The 16,805-nt window shown below is 36.9% G+C and overlaps 1 protein-coding gene across 1 annotated transcript in view; it reads right to left on the reverse strand.

Moving 5' to 3' along the window:
• Positions 1-528: 528 nt before the first annotated feature.
• lars2 (leucyl-tRNA synthetase 2, mitochondrial) overlaps positions 529-16,805 on the reverse strand; it is a 64,107-nt gene continuing 47,830 nt past the window's right edge. Inside the window, exons 14-21 of the mRNA XM_059338408.1 lie at positions 15,433-15,570; positions 15,261-15,364; positions 13,524-13,703; positions 11,473-11,642; positions 8,884-8,961; positions 8,669-8,780; positions 5,523-5,650; positions 529-1,068 (exon numbers count right to left, since the gene is read on the reverse strand). Coding sequence (XP_059194391.1) covers positions 889-1,068; positions 5,523-5,650; positions 8,669-8,780; positions 8,884-8,961; positions 11,473-11,642; positions 13,524-13,703; positions 15,261-15,364; positions 15,433-15,570 — 1,090 coding nt within the window. The 3' untranslated portion in view covers positions 529-888. The remainder of the gene's footprint in view (positions 1,069-5,522; positions 5,651-8,668; positions 8,781-8,883; positions 8,962-11,472; positions 11,643-13,523; positions 13,704-15,260; positions 15,365-15,432; positions 15,571-16,805) is intronic.

Raw genomic sequence — 16,805 nt, forward strand, 5'->3', positions numbered from 1 at the left:
GACACTTTTTGTTAAGCGGCTACTGAAAAATCTTGGTTTACATGCGACGTGGGCACCGCAAGTGCTTGTACGTATCAAATAAGTGCTTACTCACCAGGCCTTTAAAGATAGGGCCAGTGGGTGTACACATGGATACATTTCAGCGCTGCTGTTGCTGCTCTGCCAAGACAAGGCTGAGTCATGTTGTCCCAATGCTGAGACAGAGACACCAAGCTGATGAATAGGCACAGCGCAGCAACGGGCAAACATGATATGGTGGAAAGCTGAAAAATCCCCAACCGCAAAAGCATCTCAGTGGCCTCCAAAAGACCTTCTGATAGGGACATAAAGCTCAGTGGCACTTCCACAAGCCAAACGTTTATCCATGTATGGTGCTCAGAGGAGATCTGCGGCTAAAATCAGCAACAGAGGAAGAGAAAAACACTGATAAGGCAAATTTAGACTGTATGATTCAGCTGAGACGGCAAGCAGACAGGCATATGGCAAACGAAGAGGTGTGAAGTTGTGGTCCTTGGTGCTGAAAGTGGTGTTACGGTTGAAAGGGGGAATTTGAAGGATGACTGGAATCTAAAGTGGTGTTTAGGCTCAAGTGATTGTCAAGAGGGTCTGACTGAGGATGATCTGAAAGAGAAAGATGCTAAATCTCACATGGGGATTTGTTGAAAAAGGCTTGAAACCTCACCGCTTCTTGAATCTTTTTATTAAAAACAGGAAAATATAAATAAAATATACACTTATTTACAGTGAATAAAAAAAACTAATCCCTTCCCTTTGTTGTAATCTATGTAAAAGTCCACCTCTTTTGTTTCCCTCTCTGTGCTGAGTCACTGATTGACAGGCATTCAGAACCACGTAGCGGTTACAAAAGGAGCGGTGAATGCCCAAACATCACTCGTCAATGAGGAAGTTGATGAGGGCGGTCCTCGGGGAGAGGATGGCTCTCTTGATGCTGCGCTCGCCAAGAAGCTTCTGTCCCAGCGGGCTCGCCATGATGAGCTGCTGCACAACCTCCGGATCTTTGGACACCTGCAGAGGCACGGTCACTTTGCCACAAACCTTGTTGTTTATCTGAGGGGACAAAAATGGAGATAAATAAAAGATAAATATTTGGGATAATCTGTTCTGTTAAATGTTCCCAGTTCAACAAGCCTCCATCATTACCAAAAAAGACACAAAATTACCAAAAAAGACACAAAATTACCAAAAAAGGACACAAAATGACCCAAAAGAAAGAAACAAAATGACCACAAACCTTGTTGTTTATCTGAGAGTACAAAAATGGAGATAAATAAAAGATAAATATTTGGGATAATCTGTTCTGTTAAATGTTCCCAATTCAACAAGCCTCCATCATTACCAAAAAAAGACACAAAATTACCAAAAAAGACACAAAATTACCAAAAAAGACTACCAAAAAAGACACAAAATGACCAAAAAAAGACACAAAATGACCACAAACCTTGTTGTTTATCTGAGGGTACAAAAATGGAGATAAATAAAAGATAAATATTTGGGATAATCTGTTCTGTTAAATGTTCCCAATTCAACAAGCCTCCATCTGAAAGCAGTTCTGCCCAGCCAGACTGTATCCAAACTTTTCCTTCCTGGCATAAAGGGCCCAAAATAACAGACTCCACCTCTCCTTCCACATGTACAGTGAACCCTTAAAACACATCGTTAGTGGTAGGTATGGGGAGGGCACTCAGTCTTGTAATGTTGAGAAGCAAGTGCATGTGTGCTCATGGTGAATGTGAGCATGTCTCTGGAAGTGGTTGAAAATTAATGGTGTGGGTGTGTGTTCGTGTGTGTGTGTCTGAGGCCACTGAGCCTTGGCCTCCTTTCTGGGACAAACCCAAGTACGTGATTAGAGGACAGAGAGAGCGAGGTTGCCTCCACTGGGCTTAGGAAGGCCACAACAGAGAGCTCAGTCTAAAGTAAAAACCAACATCATCATCATCATCATCATCGAGCACTGGGAGCTCAAATATACGTACTGCATGTGTGTGTCTCTGTGTGTGTGTGTAAGAGGAGAGGGTGTCTATAGGATTCATGACTCGTGTATGAGAGACGAACAAGAATGCACGAATGAAAATGTGGAGAGGAGCGTAATTTTCACTCCCACAGAGCAAATATGATTATGGGGAGAGCACACACACACACACACACACACACACACACACACACACATACACATACACACACTTGTACTTCTATCTTTGTGGGGGCCTTCATTGGAATAGTGAATAGTGAAATTTTTCATTAGTTTTAGTTTTAAAGCTTTAAAGAAGTGAGGACCGAAATGTCCTCACTTTGCAAAAATGTCCTCACTCTGTTGGTTAAAAATGTGTTCCGGTCCTCACTACGTAGGAAGTACAAGAACACACACACACACACACACACACACACACACACACACACACACTCTTGTACTTCTATCTTTGTGAGGGCCCTCATTGGAATAGTGAATTCCCTTGCAAGGTTATAATAGTTTTGAATTTTTCATTTGTTTTAGTTTTAATTTTTATTAAATTTTAAATTTGCAAAGTGAGGACCGGGCGAAATGTCCTAACTTTGCAAAAATGCCCTCACTCTGTTGGTTAAAAACGTGTTCTGGTCCTCACTATGTTGGAAGTACACACACACACACACACACACAAACACACACACATTTTTCATTAGTTTTAGTTTTAATTTTTATTAGTTTTAGTTTTTTTGTAATGGGGTATTTGTTGGGTGGTAGATTAAAAGAGGTCACAGTGAATTTTGCCTTTATTTCCTTTGTCTTATCCATCGTCATTATGTATGAAAAAAGTTGACAAAGACGAAAACGAAGGACATTTTCACTATAATTTTAGTTCGTTTTGGAACCACACAATACAGTTTCAGTTAGTTAATTAATAATCTTTTTTTAAACATGAACCTAATTGTAACCTGAACCCCGAAAACAAAGGAAAAAAAAAACCTTTAAAGAAGTGAGGACCGGACGAAATGTCCTGACTTTGCAAAAATGTCCTCACTCTGTTGGTTAAAAACGTGTTCCGGTCCTCACTATGTAAGAAGTACAAGAACACACACACACACACAAACACAGACACACACACACACGTTTCTTTCTATTATTATTATTTCATTTCTATCTCGTGGCTTCATGTCTCTCTGTCAGAGTACAGAGGGAGAATCCAACAGGTGCCGTTAGTCAGCTGACGGTGTTTTGCTATCATCACATATGTGTGTGTGTGTGTGTGTGTGAGGGGATTAGTCGGTTCTTTCTGGGGATTCGACCCTCTAGAGAGAAAACAGTCAGATTAAAGCAGTTTCAGCTTTGATCTATTAACTGATTCGATATTAACTGTGAAGACTGACACACGTGTGTGTGTGTGTGTGTGTGTGTGTGTGTGTGTGTGTGCCAGTGTTAGCATGTGTGATGCTTGGATCTGATCCAAGTTGACGTTGTGAGCCGTCCCATCACAGCTGGATATTCTCTCTGATTGTGCTTATGCCTTTGAAATTCCCGGACATACGAACACGAAATCTCACTCACTCACACACTTTTATTCCTGATGATGTCATACGCCATCAAACCGAGGGGTTTCTCTGTTTGTGTGATTGAGCTCAGGAACAACACAGTGGCTTTGTTTTTAATCACTGATCTACTGTCTATTAAGCTTTTAGCACAACACTTGACATCCAGACACACAAACACATTTAGACACACACACACACACACACACACACACACACACAGACGGACACACACAAACACATTTAGACACACACACACACACACACACACAAACACACACACACAAACACACACACACACACACACACACACACACACACATTTAGACACACAGACACACACACAAACACATTTAGACACACAGACACACACACAGACACACACAAACACATTTAGACACAGAGACACACAGACACACACACAGACACACAAACACATATACGTGCGGACACACACAGACACACACAAACACACACAGACAAACGCATATACGTGCGGACACACACAGACAGAGACACACACACACACACACACACACACACACACACACACAGGGTAATCATAGACTCTTGAAAATTACAGACTATGAATGTAATCAAGACTTTTTAAGAGTGGAGTGTTTGAGTGAAAATGGTGTCAGAGTAAATGTGTGCATATATTGATTAATAAAGTTCTGTACAAATAATGTGTAAAAAACTGAAGAAAAGGATTAAAAAACCTTTAATGTTAAAAAGGTTTTTTTTTTTAACTTGACAACCATGTTTCTTTGATCTGGTTGAAATAGTTGCATGAGCAAAACTGTGGCAGCAACCAAAGAAAAAAGGAAATTCCTCCTTGTGGTTGTATTGCCAACCAGTCAAGTTCCAGTTCACATCCATGTCTTTTCAGACTCATAATACATTTAGTGGAGACTTCGAAGGAATTTAATAAAAGGTGTTAAGTGCATTAGTTTGCAAAATGGTACAGAGGACTGATAGAGAGGGTTTCTTGGGTTTCTTGCCGCTACCTTGCACCTTCATTTTGTTGTTATCTCATTATCCTTGTCTTTTGTCTTATTTGTGCAAAATAAAAAAACTTCAAACTTCACATGGCGTAACGACAATAACCTGAAGCTCAATATCAGCAAAACCAATGAGTCTCTGGTGGACTATGAGAGGAGTAGGACAAAACACAAAGGTGTTTTTGCAAAACATTATGTCACAGTGATGGTGACCTTTTGGATACGAAATGGTTTTATCCAATTAATCATTAGTCATAATTTGTATTCTGAATTCCTGAGGTCACAGAGACCTTTTACCACCAATGTCTAATCAGTCCAAGCTGAAGTCTGCGCCAAATAAAAATCTTGAGAAAAAAAATGTATACACTACTGGTCAAAAGTTTTAGAACACACCAACTTTTCCAGAATTTAATTGAAAATGATGCAGTTTAATGTCTCAGTGTACTCTGAAATAAATGCACATTTGCAACATTTAAAATTCTTTATTGAGCATGATAGTGTTTTGAAAGTAAAAAAAAGATTCAAAATCACATTTTATGGTGGACTAAAGGACTAAAAAAAGACACAAAATGACCAAAATAAGACACAAAATGACCAAAATAAGACACAAAGTGACAAAAAAGACACCTAAAGACACAAAATGACTAAAAAAAGACACAAAAAGACACAAAATGACTTACAAAGACATGAAAAGAATTTAAAAAATAGACAAAATAGCCCAAGACTCCATAGAGTTAAGTTGTTAACCCATTTCTTGTTCCCTGAAAAAAGGCCTACTTGTATAATTCTGAAATGTACATTATTTTTCAGTTTTGGTTAACCTTACCTTTTTTTATTTACCTCTGGCAGTTCACCACTTACCTTTGTACCCTTTCAAGCTGTTCATTTGACTTGAACTGCTTGAATTTCAATAAAAAACTGGAAAAATTGGGGTGTTCTAAAACTTTTGACCGGTAGTGTATATCATGTTCATGTGTGTGTGACTCCAAGAGATCTTACCCGTACAGAGAGCTCAACAAAGTCAGGGACCTCCAGGTACTCCGGGTCGACTGTCGGCCAGATCTGCTGCAGGACGTCTCCTCCCTGCTGGAGGACGGGGCTGAGGGGGTTTTTCACTTGGCAAAGACCTAAGAAAGACCCAGGAGAAACACAGGAGGACAACTTTAAAAACACCTGCTGCCACTGTAGAGATGGTTTATTGTGCTGATTTTCCTTCAAAGAGCCATTACACCAACTCGGCCAGGGGGTGGGAGAAAAACATTACGTAAAAATGGACCAAAGCAGAGTGAACACATTGTCTTTTATTGAGAATTTGCTGGGATTGATTTTTTTTTTTTACGAAGTTTGTTTCCCTAATGCAGTAGTTCTCAACCTTTTTGAGTCGCGACCCCCAATTTAACATGCATGTTGTCCGCGACCCCCGCTCACTGAATAGAATCTCACACGCACAGTTCAGATCACCCAAAAAAGAAACAAAATGACCACAAAAAGACACAAAATGACCAAAAAAAGACACAAATTGACCACAAAATGATAAAAAAAAAGACACAAAATGACCAGAAAAGACACAAAATTACCAAAAAAAGACACAAAATGACACAAAAAAGACACAAAATTACCAAAAAAAGACTACCAAAAAAGACACAAATTGACCAAAAAAGACAAAGAATGACCCAAAAAAGAAACAAAATGACCCAAAAAAACCCAAAATGACCAAATAAAGACACAAAATGACTAAAAAAGAAATCCCCAGAAATCATCTCGCGACCCCAATTACCAAAAAAAGACACAAAATTACCCAAAAATAAAAAAAGACTACCAAAAAAGACACAAAATTACCAAAAAAAGACACAATTGACCAAAAAATGAAACAAAATGACCAAAAAAAGACACAAAATGACCCAAAAAAGAAACAAAAGGACCAAATAAAGACACAAAATGACTAAAAAAGAAATCCCCAGAAATCATCTTGCGACCCCAATTGGGGTCGGGACCCCAAGGTTGAGAATAGCTGCCCTAATGCAGAGGAAAATCTTGATAAAGGGTCAAACAAACCCCACCCCCCCACCCCTGTCCTGAGTCTTATTTAAACCAGCAAGTGCACCTCCCCCCAGGAGGCACAAGGGAAGGATGTGGACTTCCCCAGTCCTTTACAAATAACGAGCAAGAGTGAAGAATACAACGTGAGCGAGTGCAGCGGAGGGTCACATGTTTCTCACTTGAATGTCCTGTGTCAAAAACCTTCATGTGTGAGCACAAACAAAATGCACACAGCCAGCAGTTAACAGCACACACGCCTCTTCCTCCCAGAGGTCATCGGTCAGGTTTTTCCTATCAGCTGGACAATATGTTTTTCCGGAACCCCTTTTCTCACAGCTGTGTGCAGAGAACTTGTGTACGTGTGTCATCGACAATAAGGGGATGTCCTCCAGGCCAGCGCGGGGGAAAGGTTTCAAAAAGTGACGCAAGTCTTCCCTTGTATTGCTTATCTACACTCGGGTCTCACCTCGCATCACTGCTTTCAGTTTAATTTGATGAACAGTCAATATATTTAACCCTCTATGGTACGGTGTTGCTCTCAGGCCTGTTAAATTTCTACAATGCATGTTTTTGAGTGATGCGATACTTTTAAAAAGAGGGAAGAGTATAGGGAACCAATAGCAATGCCTTAATTTGTCACATGACCTCCAGGAGGCCATATTGAAACCCTCTTTTGCAGACTTTTCCAAAGGAAACAGCTTTGCCATTTTGCACCACAAAAAATCACTCAAAACGTCATTTTCCTGGCCCTTTACAATCTGGAAACAAATATAGTCCTACTGATAGGTGAGTAATCCTTCATTTTTTATAGTTTCATACACTTAGACTGTTCAAGACATTCATTTCAATGGGTCGTTGGTTCAATGGTACAATGTTTCCTGTTGATGTTAAAATTAATTTAAAAACCTTCCTTTTTCCCTTGTGCACCGTTATGATGCTATGTTGCCTATGCACAACAAACCCCAAAAATTTCCAAAAGAAAAAGAATTATAACATTTCTTCAGATTATTTTTATTTAGTCTCATTAAGACAAAAAAACACTCCAAATTTTTTTTCCTAACTGGCATCATAATGGGTACCATAGAGGGTTAAGGTGAACTGTTGTAAGTCTGTCTGTAACGTTTATACAAAAAAAAACATGTCACTATCTCAGGGGCTGCTGATTACACTTCTGCTGGGCGTTCACTAGTATTAGATGACTTGCACGTTTATCCGAGGCAACTTCCTCTTACAGAAAAAACATAATTTTACCACATAACAACAACCTCACTTTGGTCTTTGTGCCAGTCTAAAATTTCATCCACCCTGACGTGACACCATTGATATTCATTCTAAAACAAATTAATAATTCCAATCAAATTAATGATGTAAATTAGTGCAAGATATACCACCAGGACTGAATAGTTTTTTATTTTGCAGGTATTGGATATCTCATCCTATATCTCAACAAATGCCGACTTTCAAGCATTTTAATGCCAGTAACCAAGTATGCGAGTACTGTTTTGAAGTCCTTTGGTATTGGTATATAGTGGTATTTTTTATCATTCATTTGAGATTTTTTTTCTCTTAAATTTGTAACTTTTTTCCCATTAATTTGATATTTTTTTGTCATAAATTTGTAACTTTTTTTTACCGTTAATTTGAGATTTTTTTTCTCTTAAATTTGTAACTTTTTGACCATTAATTTGAGAATTTTTTCTCTTAAATTTGTAACTTTTTTCCCATTAATTTGAGATTTTTTGTCATACATTTTTTACTCTTTTTACCGTTAATTTGAGATTTTTTTCTCTTAAATTTTTAATTTTTTTCCCATTAATTTGAGATTTCTTTGTCATAAATTTTTAACTTTTTTTACTGTTAATTTGAGATCTTTTTGTCATACATTTTTTACTTTTTTTACCGTTAATTTGAGATTTTTTTCTCATAAATATGTAACTTTTATCTCAAAATATTACCCCCCCTTCCCTGGGTCCGTATGGTTTTTTTTTTAACACATTCTGGCCGTATGTAATATCCTCCGATATTCTGTAGCGTTGAAATTTGGAATTTGCAAGTATTTCATTGAGTGTCCTATTAAGGGTTAAAGTGCACAATTGTAAACCAACCTGCCCAAAGTTCAGAAGCCAGGTGAGGGGCCATGGGCGCTGTCATCAAAACCAGCGCAGCAAGAGCTTCCTCAAACTCCACACTGTGCTGCATCATCCTGACTGTTGCACTCTAAACACACAAACACACACACACACACACACACACACATACACAGTAAGTGTTAAGTAAAAAACTTGACATTTTATATCAAGGTAGATGTGGGCACACTCACACTCAGTGTATTGGTAAGTCCCATCAGCCGAGAAATGGCAGCGTTGAAGAGGAAGTCCTCTGTGAAGTGAGATGACACCTACAAATAACAACAACAAATCAAAAAACAACAGGTGACAAAGTCAGTTAGTGAAAACGGTAACACTTTACTTGAAGGTATCGTCATAATAGTGACATGATACTGTCATAACTGTGACATGACACAGTCATAAACGTGTCATAAACATTATGTTGATGTCATAAACGTTTATGACTGCTGTCATTAAGTGTCATTCGGTTTTTGTCATGACAAGTTGACATTCCTTGGGTTGTCTTGATTATGACAACTTGTGTACTGGATTGAAGACAAGAAAAAACAGAAAACAGAAAAAAAGAAAACATTTTCATATGTAATTGTATCTGTCAGTTTATACTTCATGATATGTTAATGACGAATCAAAATGCTACCACTTTACTTGAGGTCAAAGAATATCTTCAATACACCGTCATAATGGTGTCATGACAGTCAGTTTGGGTATCTTGTCGGTATTCTGTCAAACATCTATGACCAAGTGCTAGAATTGGTCTGTAACCTTGCACATCTAATTATAATAATCATTATGCCAACTTGCCATAAACACAAATATAGAAACATATTTTGTTTATGTCAAGTTGCCATGACAAAGACATTTTGTGGTAATGTCACTTTGATTAAAGTCAAGTTGTCACAATAAGGACATCCCAAGGAATGTCAACTTGTCATGACAAAAACCGAATGACACTTAATGACAGCAGTCATAAACATTTATGACATTGACATAATGTTTATGACACGTTTATGACTGTGTCATGTCACAGTTATGAAAGTAATATGTCACTATTATGACGATACCTTCTAGTAAAGTGTTACCGTGAAAACTATAAAGTGTGAGGCTTTGTGTTCTGTTTCAGTTACTGGACACACGGATGTTTCCAGGTGGACTGGCTGCATCATGGGATATTTTTGCCTCTGAAGAATCATTAGAAAACAACGGCAGGCCCAAAAGTGAAGCCTCTTCCCGGGTATCACCATGTGAACCGACTGAAGGCACACAGCATGTTAACATTGCTCTGCTTAGCCTTCTGGGAAGAAGAGCCCATTTGGGAAGGGTCTTAGGGAGGAGGAGGTCGATCACCGAGGCTTTTTCTGAGGGACGGATCAAAGGACAGCCTTGGCTTTGGGGGCTTATGGCAAACAGCCTGAGGTCCTTTAAAAGCAGCAGCCCCGAGGGGTGGAGAGAGAGAATCAAACCTGGCAGCCAAAGGAGGCTATTTATAAAGTGTGAAAGGAGATGGAGTGGATTTAAAATCAATTTCCATCCCCTCCTTCTTTTACTCTTTACTCTGGGGGTTTCAGGTTGCACCGGATGTTCAAGATTCGATGGAAAGGCTGCAGCTCAGGACTATGTACTGTTGGTATTATATATACTGTATATGACTTTACTATATGGCATATTACCTTGCACCATGACATCATACAGCACAAACCTTTTGCTGTGTAAAACGACTAATAAAATGAATCACTTAATACTGCACATTAGAACAAAACAACCACAGATAACTGTTACTGAAAGAGAAATTAAATTAAAAACACACCAATGTGACAGAAGCAATGAGGTGATTCATCTTCCTTATGGAAAGAAGATGAACACTAACATGCTGACAAACATTGGGATGTTAAATGTGGGTCCATTACTGACTCCTACTGGTAATAATACGGTGGCCCTGAAGTGCAAAACACAACAGCAAATCAGAAAACACAACAACAAATATAAAAACACAACAACAAATCAAAAAACACAACAGTGTTTTTTGATTTTCTGTTGTGTTTTCTGATTTGTTGTTGTGTTTTCTGATTTGCTGTTGTGTTTTTTGATTTGTTGTTGTGTTTTCTGATTTGTTGTTGTGTTTTCTGATTTGTTGTTGTGTTTTTTGATTTGCTGTTGTGTTTTTTGATTTGCTGTTGTGTTTTCTGATTTGCTGTTGTGTTTTCTGATTTGTTGTTGTGTTTTTTGATTTGCTGTTGTGTTTTTTGATTTGCTGTTGTGTTTTCTGATTTGCTGTTGTGTTTTTTTATTTGCTGTTGTGTTTTTTGATTTGTTGTTGTGTTTTCTGATTTGTTGTGTTTTTTGATTTGTTGTTGTGTTTTCTGATTTGCTGTTGTGTTTTTTGATTTGCTGTTGTGTTTTTTGATTTGCTGTTGTGTTTTTTGATTTGTTGTTGTGTTTTCTGATTATTTGTTGTGTTTTCTGATTTGTTGTTGTGTTTTCTGATTTGCTGTTGTGTTTTTTGATTTGTTGTTGTGTTTTCTGATTTGCTCTTGTGTTTTTTTGATTTGCTGTTGTGTTTTTTGATTTGCTGTTGTGTTTTCTGATTTGTTGTTGTGTTTTCTGATTTGTTGTTGTGTTTTTTGATTTGTTATTGTGTTTTCTGATTTGTTGTTGTGTTTTTTGATTTGCTGTTGTGTTTTTTGATTTGCCGTTGTGATTTGCACTTAACCATCTGTTAAATCATTTCACCATGACACATTTTCAGCCATTTCTTCAACACATCAGCCAGTGTGGGGCTCTACCTCTTGAATAGCGTAGTTCTTGTTCCCCCAGAACTTCTTGGTCTCGGCCAGCTCTTTCTTCTTCAGCAGGGAGGGGTCGGGGACTTCTCCGAGATCCCGAGCCTCTCTCAGCTTGGTCACCAGCTGCCAGAGCCGAGACTGCCACCGCAGAACCCCAGGGATGGCATCCGCTGATGAACACACACAGACACACACAGAAGTAAAGCATATTGTAATATATGACATAATGTGGGAGAAACAGCCTTTACAAATTACTCCAGAATTCATTCATTTTACTTCATTTGAAAATAAATAGTTTCTTTGAGGAAACAATTCACGAAAAAATAGAGATAAATGTCACAAACTGAACATGCTCTGACATCATTCTTCATTTATAATGTGAGATAATGACTTAAAGGGACAGCTCTGATCTTTTTAAGTGGGGTTGTATTACTTACAGAGTACAGACATGAAAGCCAAGCAATGCATTGCTGTGGACAAGGGCAGCAGCTAGGGGTGTGCCATATCGTATCGTTCACGATAATATCGGTATATATTTTTTTATGGTTAAAAAAAAATGCATATCATGATATTGGCAACATTTCTACTTCTTGATGTAGTGGCGTAAGGTTGACACTTACACAGCTGAATATACCGAGCTGCCCTCCAAACACACAGCTTTCAAAATAAGAGCCCAGCGTGTTAAGAGAATCCACCACAGAACTTACAAGAAGACCATCAAAATAAGAGCCTTAAATAAAACATACAAGAACCTTTATTCTCCTTTACAAAATGTCATTAAAATATGCCCCCGGAACCCCTAAATGGTTAATTTTATTATATTAGTCAAGAGTACATTTTTTTGTATTTGGCAACTGTTGAGATTTGCACTTCACACTACATTTTAGATTTTTATTTATTTATACAGACTAAAAAAAAGTCATATTTTCTATATATTTTTAAGTATTTGGTAATATTGTCAAGAATATCGTTATCGCAAAAATAGCCTGAAATATCGTGATATTCTTTTTGGACCCCCAAAAAGAAGACCGATATTAGTTGAAGTGTACGCTGCAATTAAAATATTTTCACTGCTTTACCTTGTTGGCTGTCTGACTGCAAACAGGGTACACCATTAGCTGACAGTCTGACGGTAAAGTGAAAATATTGTGAATAAAGCATACACTTAAAGTGATATTGATTTTTTGGATGGGCTTTTATTTTGGTGGCTAAAATAAGTTTTGTTGCTGCCGTACACTGCTGTCTGTTTCTCCAAACTGGGGGCGTGACGCCATCTACACTGCAAAAAAAGGCCAACTTGTATTTTTTGCCTAAAACAGTGATTTAAGGTGGTAAAACTTGGAAATATAAATTATTGACATTTAGGGCAATAATGTAAATTAGCACAACAAAGGAAGCCAGTTGTCTGCTCAAAAACAAGTTGGTGAGTTGTTGTTACTTATATCTTTAAGTTGGGGTTCAAAACAAGGGACAATAGTTTTGCTAACTCTTATTTCTTTGTTGTGAAATGCGGGAAAGTGGTGAAATTCGGTCATAAGGCTAACTGTTGCTAGCGGCTAACTGTTGCTAGTGGCTAACTGATGCTAGCGGCTAACTGTTGCTAGCGGCTAACTGTTGCTAGCAGCTAACTGATGCTAGCAGCTAACTGTTGCTAGCGGCTAACTGATGCTAGTTACAGCTACAAGAGTAGCCATTAGCGTATCAATGCTAACTCAAAATTGAGGTCGCAACATTAGCTGACATTTCATAGCGACGTTACAATCGTGCCAATTCAGCACATTGCAGAAGTAAGAATTAAAAGTTATTACAATATAAAATTATAAGTTCAAAAATCTGAATTCAGACAACAAAACTTAAAATATTTAGTTTAATTGTCCAACTTCAAATTTTATCGAAGTTTGTTGCCTTGAAATTTTGAGTTCACCCAACTTTTCTTTTTTTGCAGTGTACTGTAAGTGATACACTGACTATGGATAAGTCCCTCATACGACTCTCTAAAGCTCTGAACCATCACTTTAAGGTTTCAGTATAATTTTTTCATCATGGCTCACTCTTGACATTCCAGAGGATGTCCTGTTCAGGTGGTGCGGCGTAAAGGATGTATAGTCGAACTGTGTCCAGTCCATACTGCTGCACCACCTCTTGGGGATCCAGACCGTTGTGTTTCGACTTGCTCATTTTCTCCCACGTCACTTCAACAGGGCCACCGCCACGCACCACCGGCTCCTCATCTAGAGGGAGGTTGTGAGTCAGAGGTCAGATTCACAATAAATAAAAGACAGAAAAATATGTAAGGCCTATTCAGTCTGAGGCTATAACACTAGTATCAGATCTCTCTTACAAATTTAAGAGAAAAAAATCTCAAATTAACGGTAAAAAAGTAAAAAATTTAAGAGAAAAAATTCTCAAATGAATGGGAAAAAAGTTACAAATTTAAGAGAAAAAAATCTCAAATTAATGGGAAAAAAGTTACAAATTTAAGAGAAAAAGATATCAAATTAACAGTAATAAAGGTAAAAAATTTATGACAAAAAAATCTCAAATTAATGGTAAAAAAGTAAAAAATTTAAGAGAAAAAAATCTCAAATTAACGGTAAAAAAAAGTAAAAAATTTATGACAAAAAAATCTCAAATTAATAGGAAAGAAGTTACAAATTTAAGAGAAAAAAATCTCAAATTAATGGTAAAAAAAAGTTACAAATTTAAGAGAAAAAAATCTCATATTAACGGTAAAAAAAGTAAAAAAAATTATGACAAAAAATTCTCAAATTAATGGGAAAAAAGTTACAAATTTAAGAGAAAAAAATCTCAAATTAAGGGTAAAAAAAGTTAAACATTTATGACAAAAAAATCTCAAATTAATGGGAAAGAAGTTACAAATTTAAGAGAAAAAAATCTCAAATTAACGGTAAAAAAGTAAAAAAAATATGAGAAAAAAATCTCAAATTAATGGGAAAGAAGTTACAAATTTAAGAGAAAAAAATCTCAAATTAACGGTAAAAAAGTAAAAAAAATATGAGAAAAAAAATCTCAAATTAATGGGAAAGAAGTTACAAATTTAAGAGAAAAAAATCTCAAATTAACGGTAAAAAAGTAAAAAATGTAAGAGAAAAAAATCTCAAATTAATGGGAAAAAAGTTACAAATTTAAGAGAAAAAAATCTCAAATTAACAGTAAAAAAAAGTAAAAAATGTATGACAAAAAAATCTCAAATTAATGGGAAAAAAGTTACAAATTTAAGAGAAAAAAATCTCAAATTAATGGTAAAAAAAGTTAAAAATTTATGACAAAAATTAATGGGAAAGAAGTTACAAATTTAAGAGAAAAAAAATCTCAAATTAATGGTAGAAAAGTAAAAAATGTAAGAGAAAAAAATCTCAAATTAATGGTAAAAAAAAGTAAAAAATGTATGACAAAAAAATCTCAAATTAATGGGAAAAAAGTTAAAAATTTAAGAGAAAAAAAATCTCAAATTAATGGTAAAAAAAGTTACAAATTTATGACAAAAAAATCTCAAATTAATGGGAAAAAAGTTACAAATTTATGAAAAAAAAAATAGCCTGAAATAACACGCCAGTATCTCCTCTTTATCCTGTTACCAAGCAGTAGAGAGAAGCTGAAGAACCTTGGACAGGAAGCCAGTTTAAGAGATTCTTACGTCTTTTCAAAAGTATTTTCTTGCTATTTGACTTTCGGCATTAGTGACTCACATAAGTAGCTGGTTAACTTGTCATTCAATAAAGAAAATACAATACAGCACAAAACAGAAAGGGCTGGCTAGTGTGTACCTGTGAAGTCTATTTCTTCTCTCTTTAGGTACTGGCCGCTGTCTGCTAGTTTGAAGGTCTGGCCTTTGATCAGACCCTGAACCAGCAGTTTCCTAAAAGGCTCCCTGAAAGAGAGAGAGAGCATTAATTAATATGCACAGCAAAAGCAGATAAAGAGCTGTATTTGCCGCACCTGTGAGCAACAAGACCCTGATCCCTGCAGAAGTGGCAGAGGAAGCGAGCGTAGTACAAGTGCATGACAGCGTGCTCCTTCCCTCCGATGTACACATCAACAGGAAGCCATTCATCCACTAGGTGGCGCTCAAACGGCCTGGAGAGGAAGAGTAAAGCAGAGTGAAGCTGTCTCGGAATTTAGGGTATTAAGAAATATGTTCATGACAAAGAAATTAAAAATACACTTAAAAGAGATGAGAAATGTTGGGTAAAAAGTACACTTTTCTTCCTAAAATTGTTATAATTTATTGTATTTTTTTTTCTTTTCCCTCTCTTTAATTTTTATTTAATTATTATAGTTCATTTTTTAACTTGCTTATTTGTTTATTTACAACAAGAAGTTGATTTTCTTGTGATGCATAATTCACTGCTTCCTGTTCTGGAGTCCCAATAAAAACAGCCCAGGATTTTAGAGACATTACATTTAAGAATTGTACTCCATTCCTTTGCTATACATGGCCAGATCTGAGCAATTTTAGAACAGTCATAAAAAACAATGCATATTAGAGGGGATCTGCTGGGGACAGATTTGTTCCAATATGAGGAATTCTAAGGAGGTTTTTACATTGTAAAGTTATCTGTAACTTATACAGGTACATCTCAAAAAATGAGAATATCATGAAAAAGTTCAATATTTATTGTCAATCATTTCAGAAAGTGAAGCTCATACATTATATAGATTCATTACACAGAGAGTGAATATTTCAAGCCTGTTTTTCTTGTCATTTTGATGATTCTGGCTTAGAGATAATGAAAACACAAAACTCAGTGTTTCAGAAAATTAGAATATTGTGAAAAAGTTCAATATTGGAGTCCACAGTAAGTGATGATTTGGGGCCATTTCCTCTGCTGGTGTTGGTTCACTGTGTTTCCTGAAGCCCACAGTCAACATAGCAGCTATCTACCAGGACATTTTAGAGCTCTTCATGCTTCCACAAGCTCTTTGGAGATGCTGATTTCATTTGGTACGACCTGGTACCTGCCCACACTGGCAAAGGTACCAAAAGCTGGTTCAATGACCATGGTGTTACTGGGCTTGACTGGCCAGAAAACTCAGCTGACCTGAACCCCATAGGAGTCTATGGGCTGTTGTCAAGAGGAAGGTGAGAGACACCAGACGCAGATAACCTGAAGGCCGATATCAGAGCAACATGGGCTTCCATTATGATCACCTCCATGCCACGCCGTATTATGCAGTAATTCATGCAAAAGGAGGCCCAAACAAGTATTGAGTGTATATACTGCAAAAAAGCCAACTTGTATTTTTTGGCCTAAAACAGTGATTTAATTTGGTAAAACTTGGAAATATAAATGATTGACATTTAGGGCAAT

This window comes from Centropristis striata, chromosome 8 (assembly GCF_030273125.1).
Source record: "Centropristis striata isolate RG_2023a ecotype Rhode Island chromosome 8, C.striata_1.0, whole genome shotgun sequence".
In the NCBI taxonomy this organism is placed as follows: domain Eukaryota; kingdom Metazoa; phylum Chordata; class Actinopteri; order Perciformes; family Serranidae; genus Centropristis; species Centropristis striata.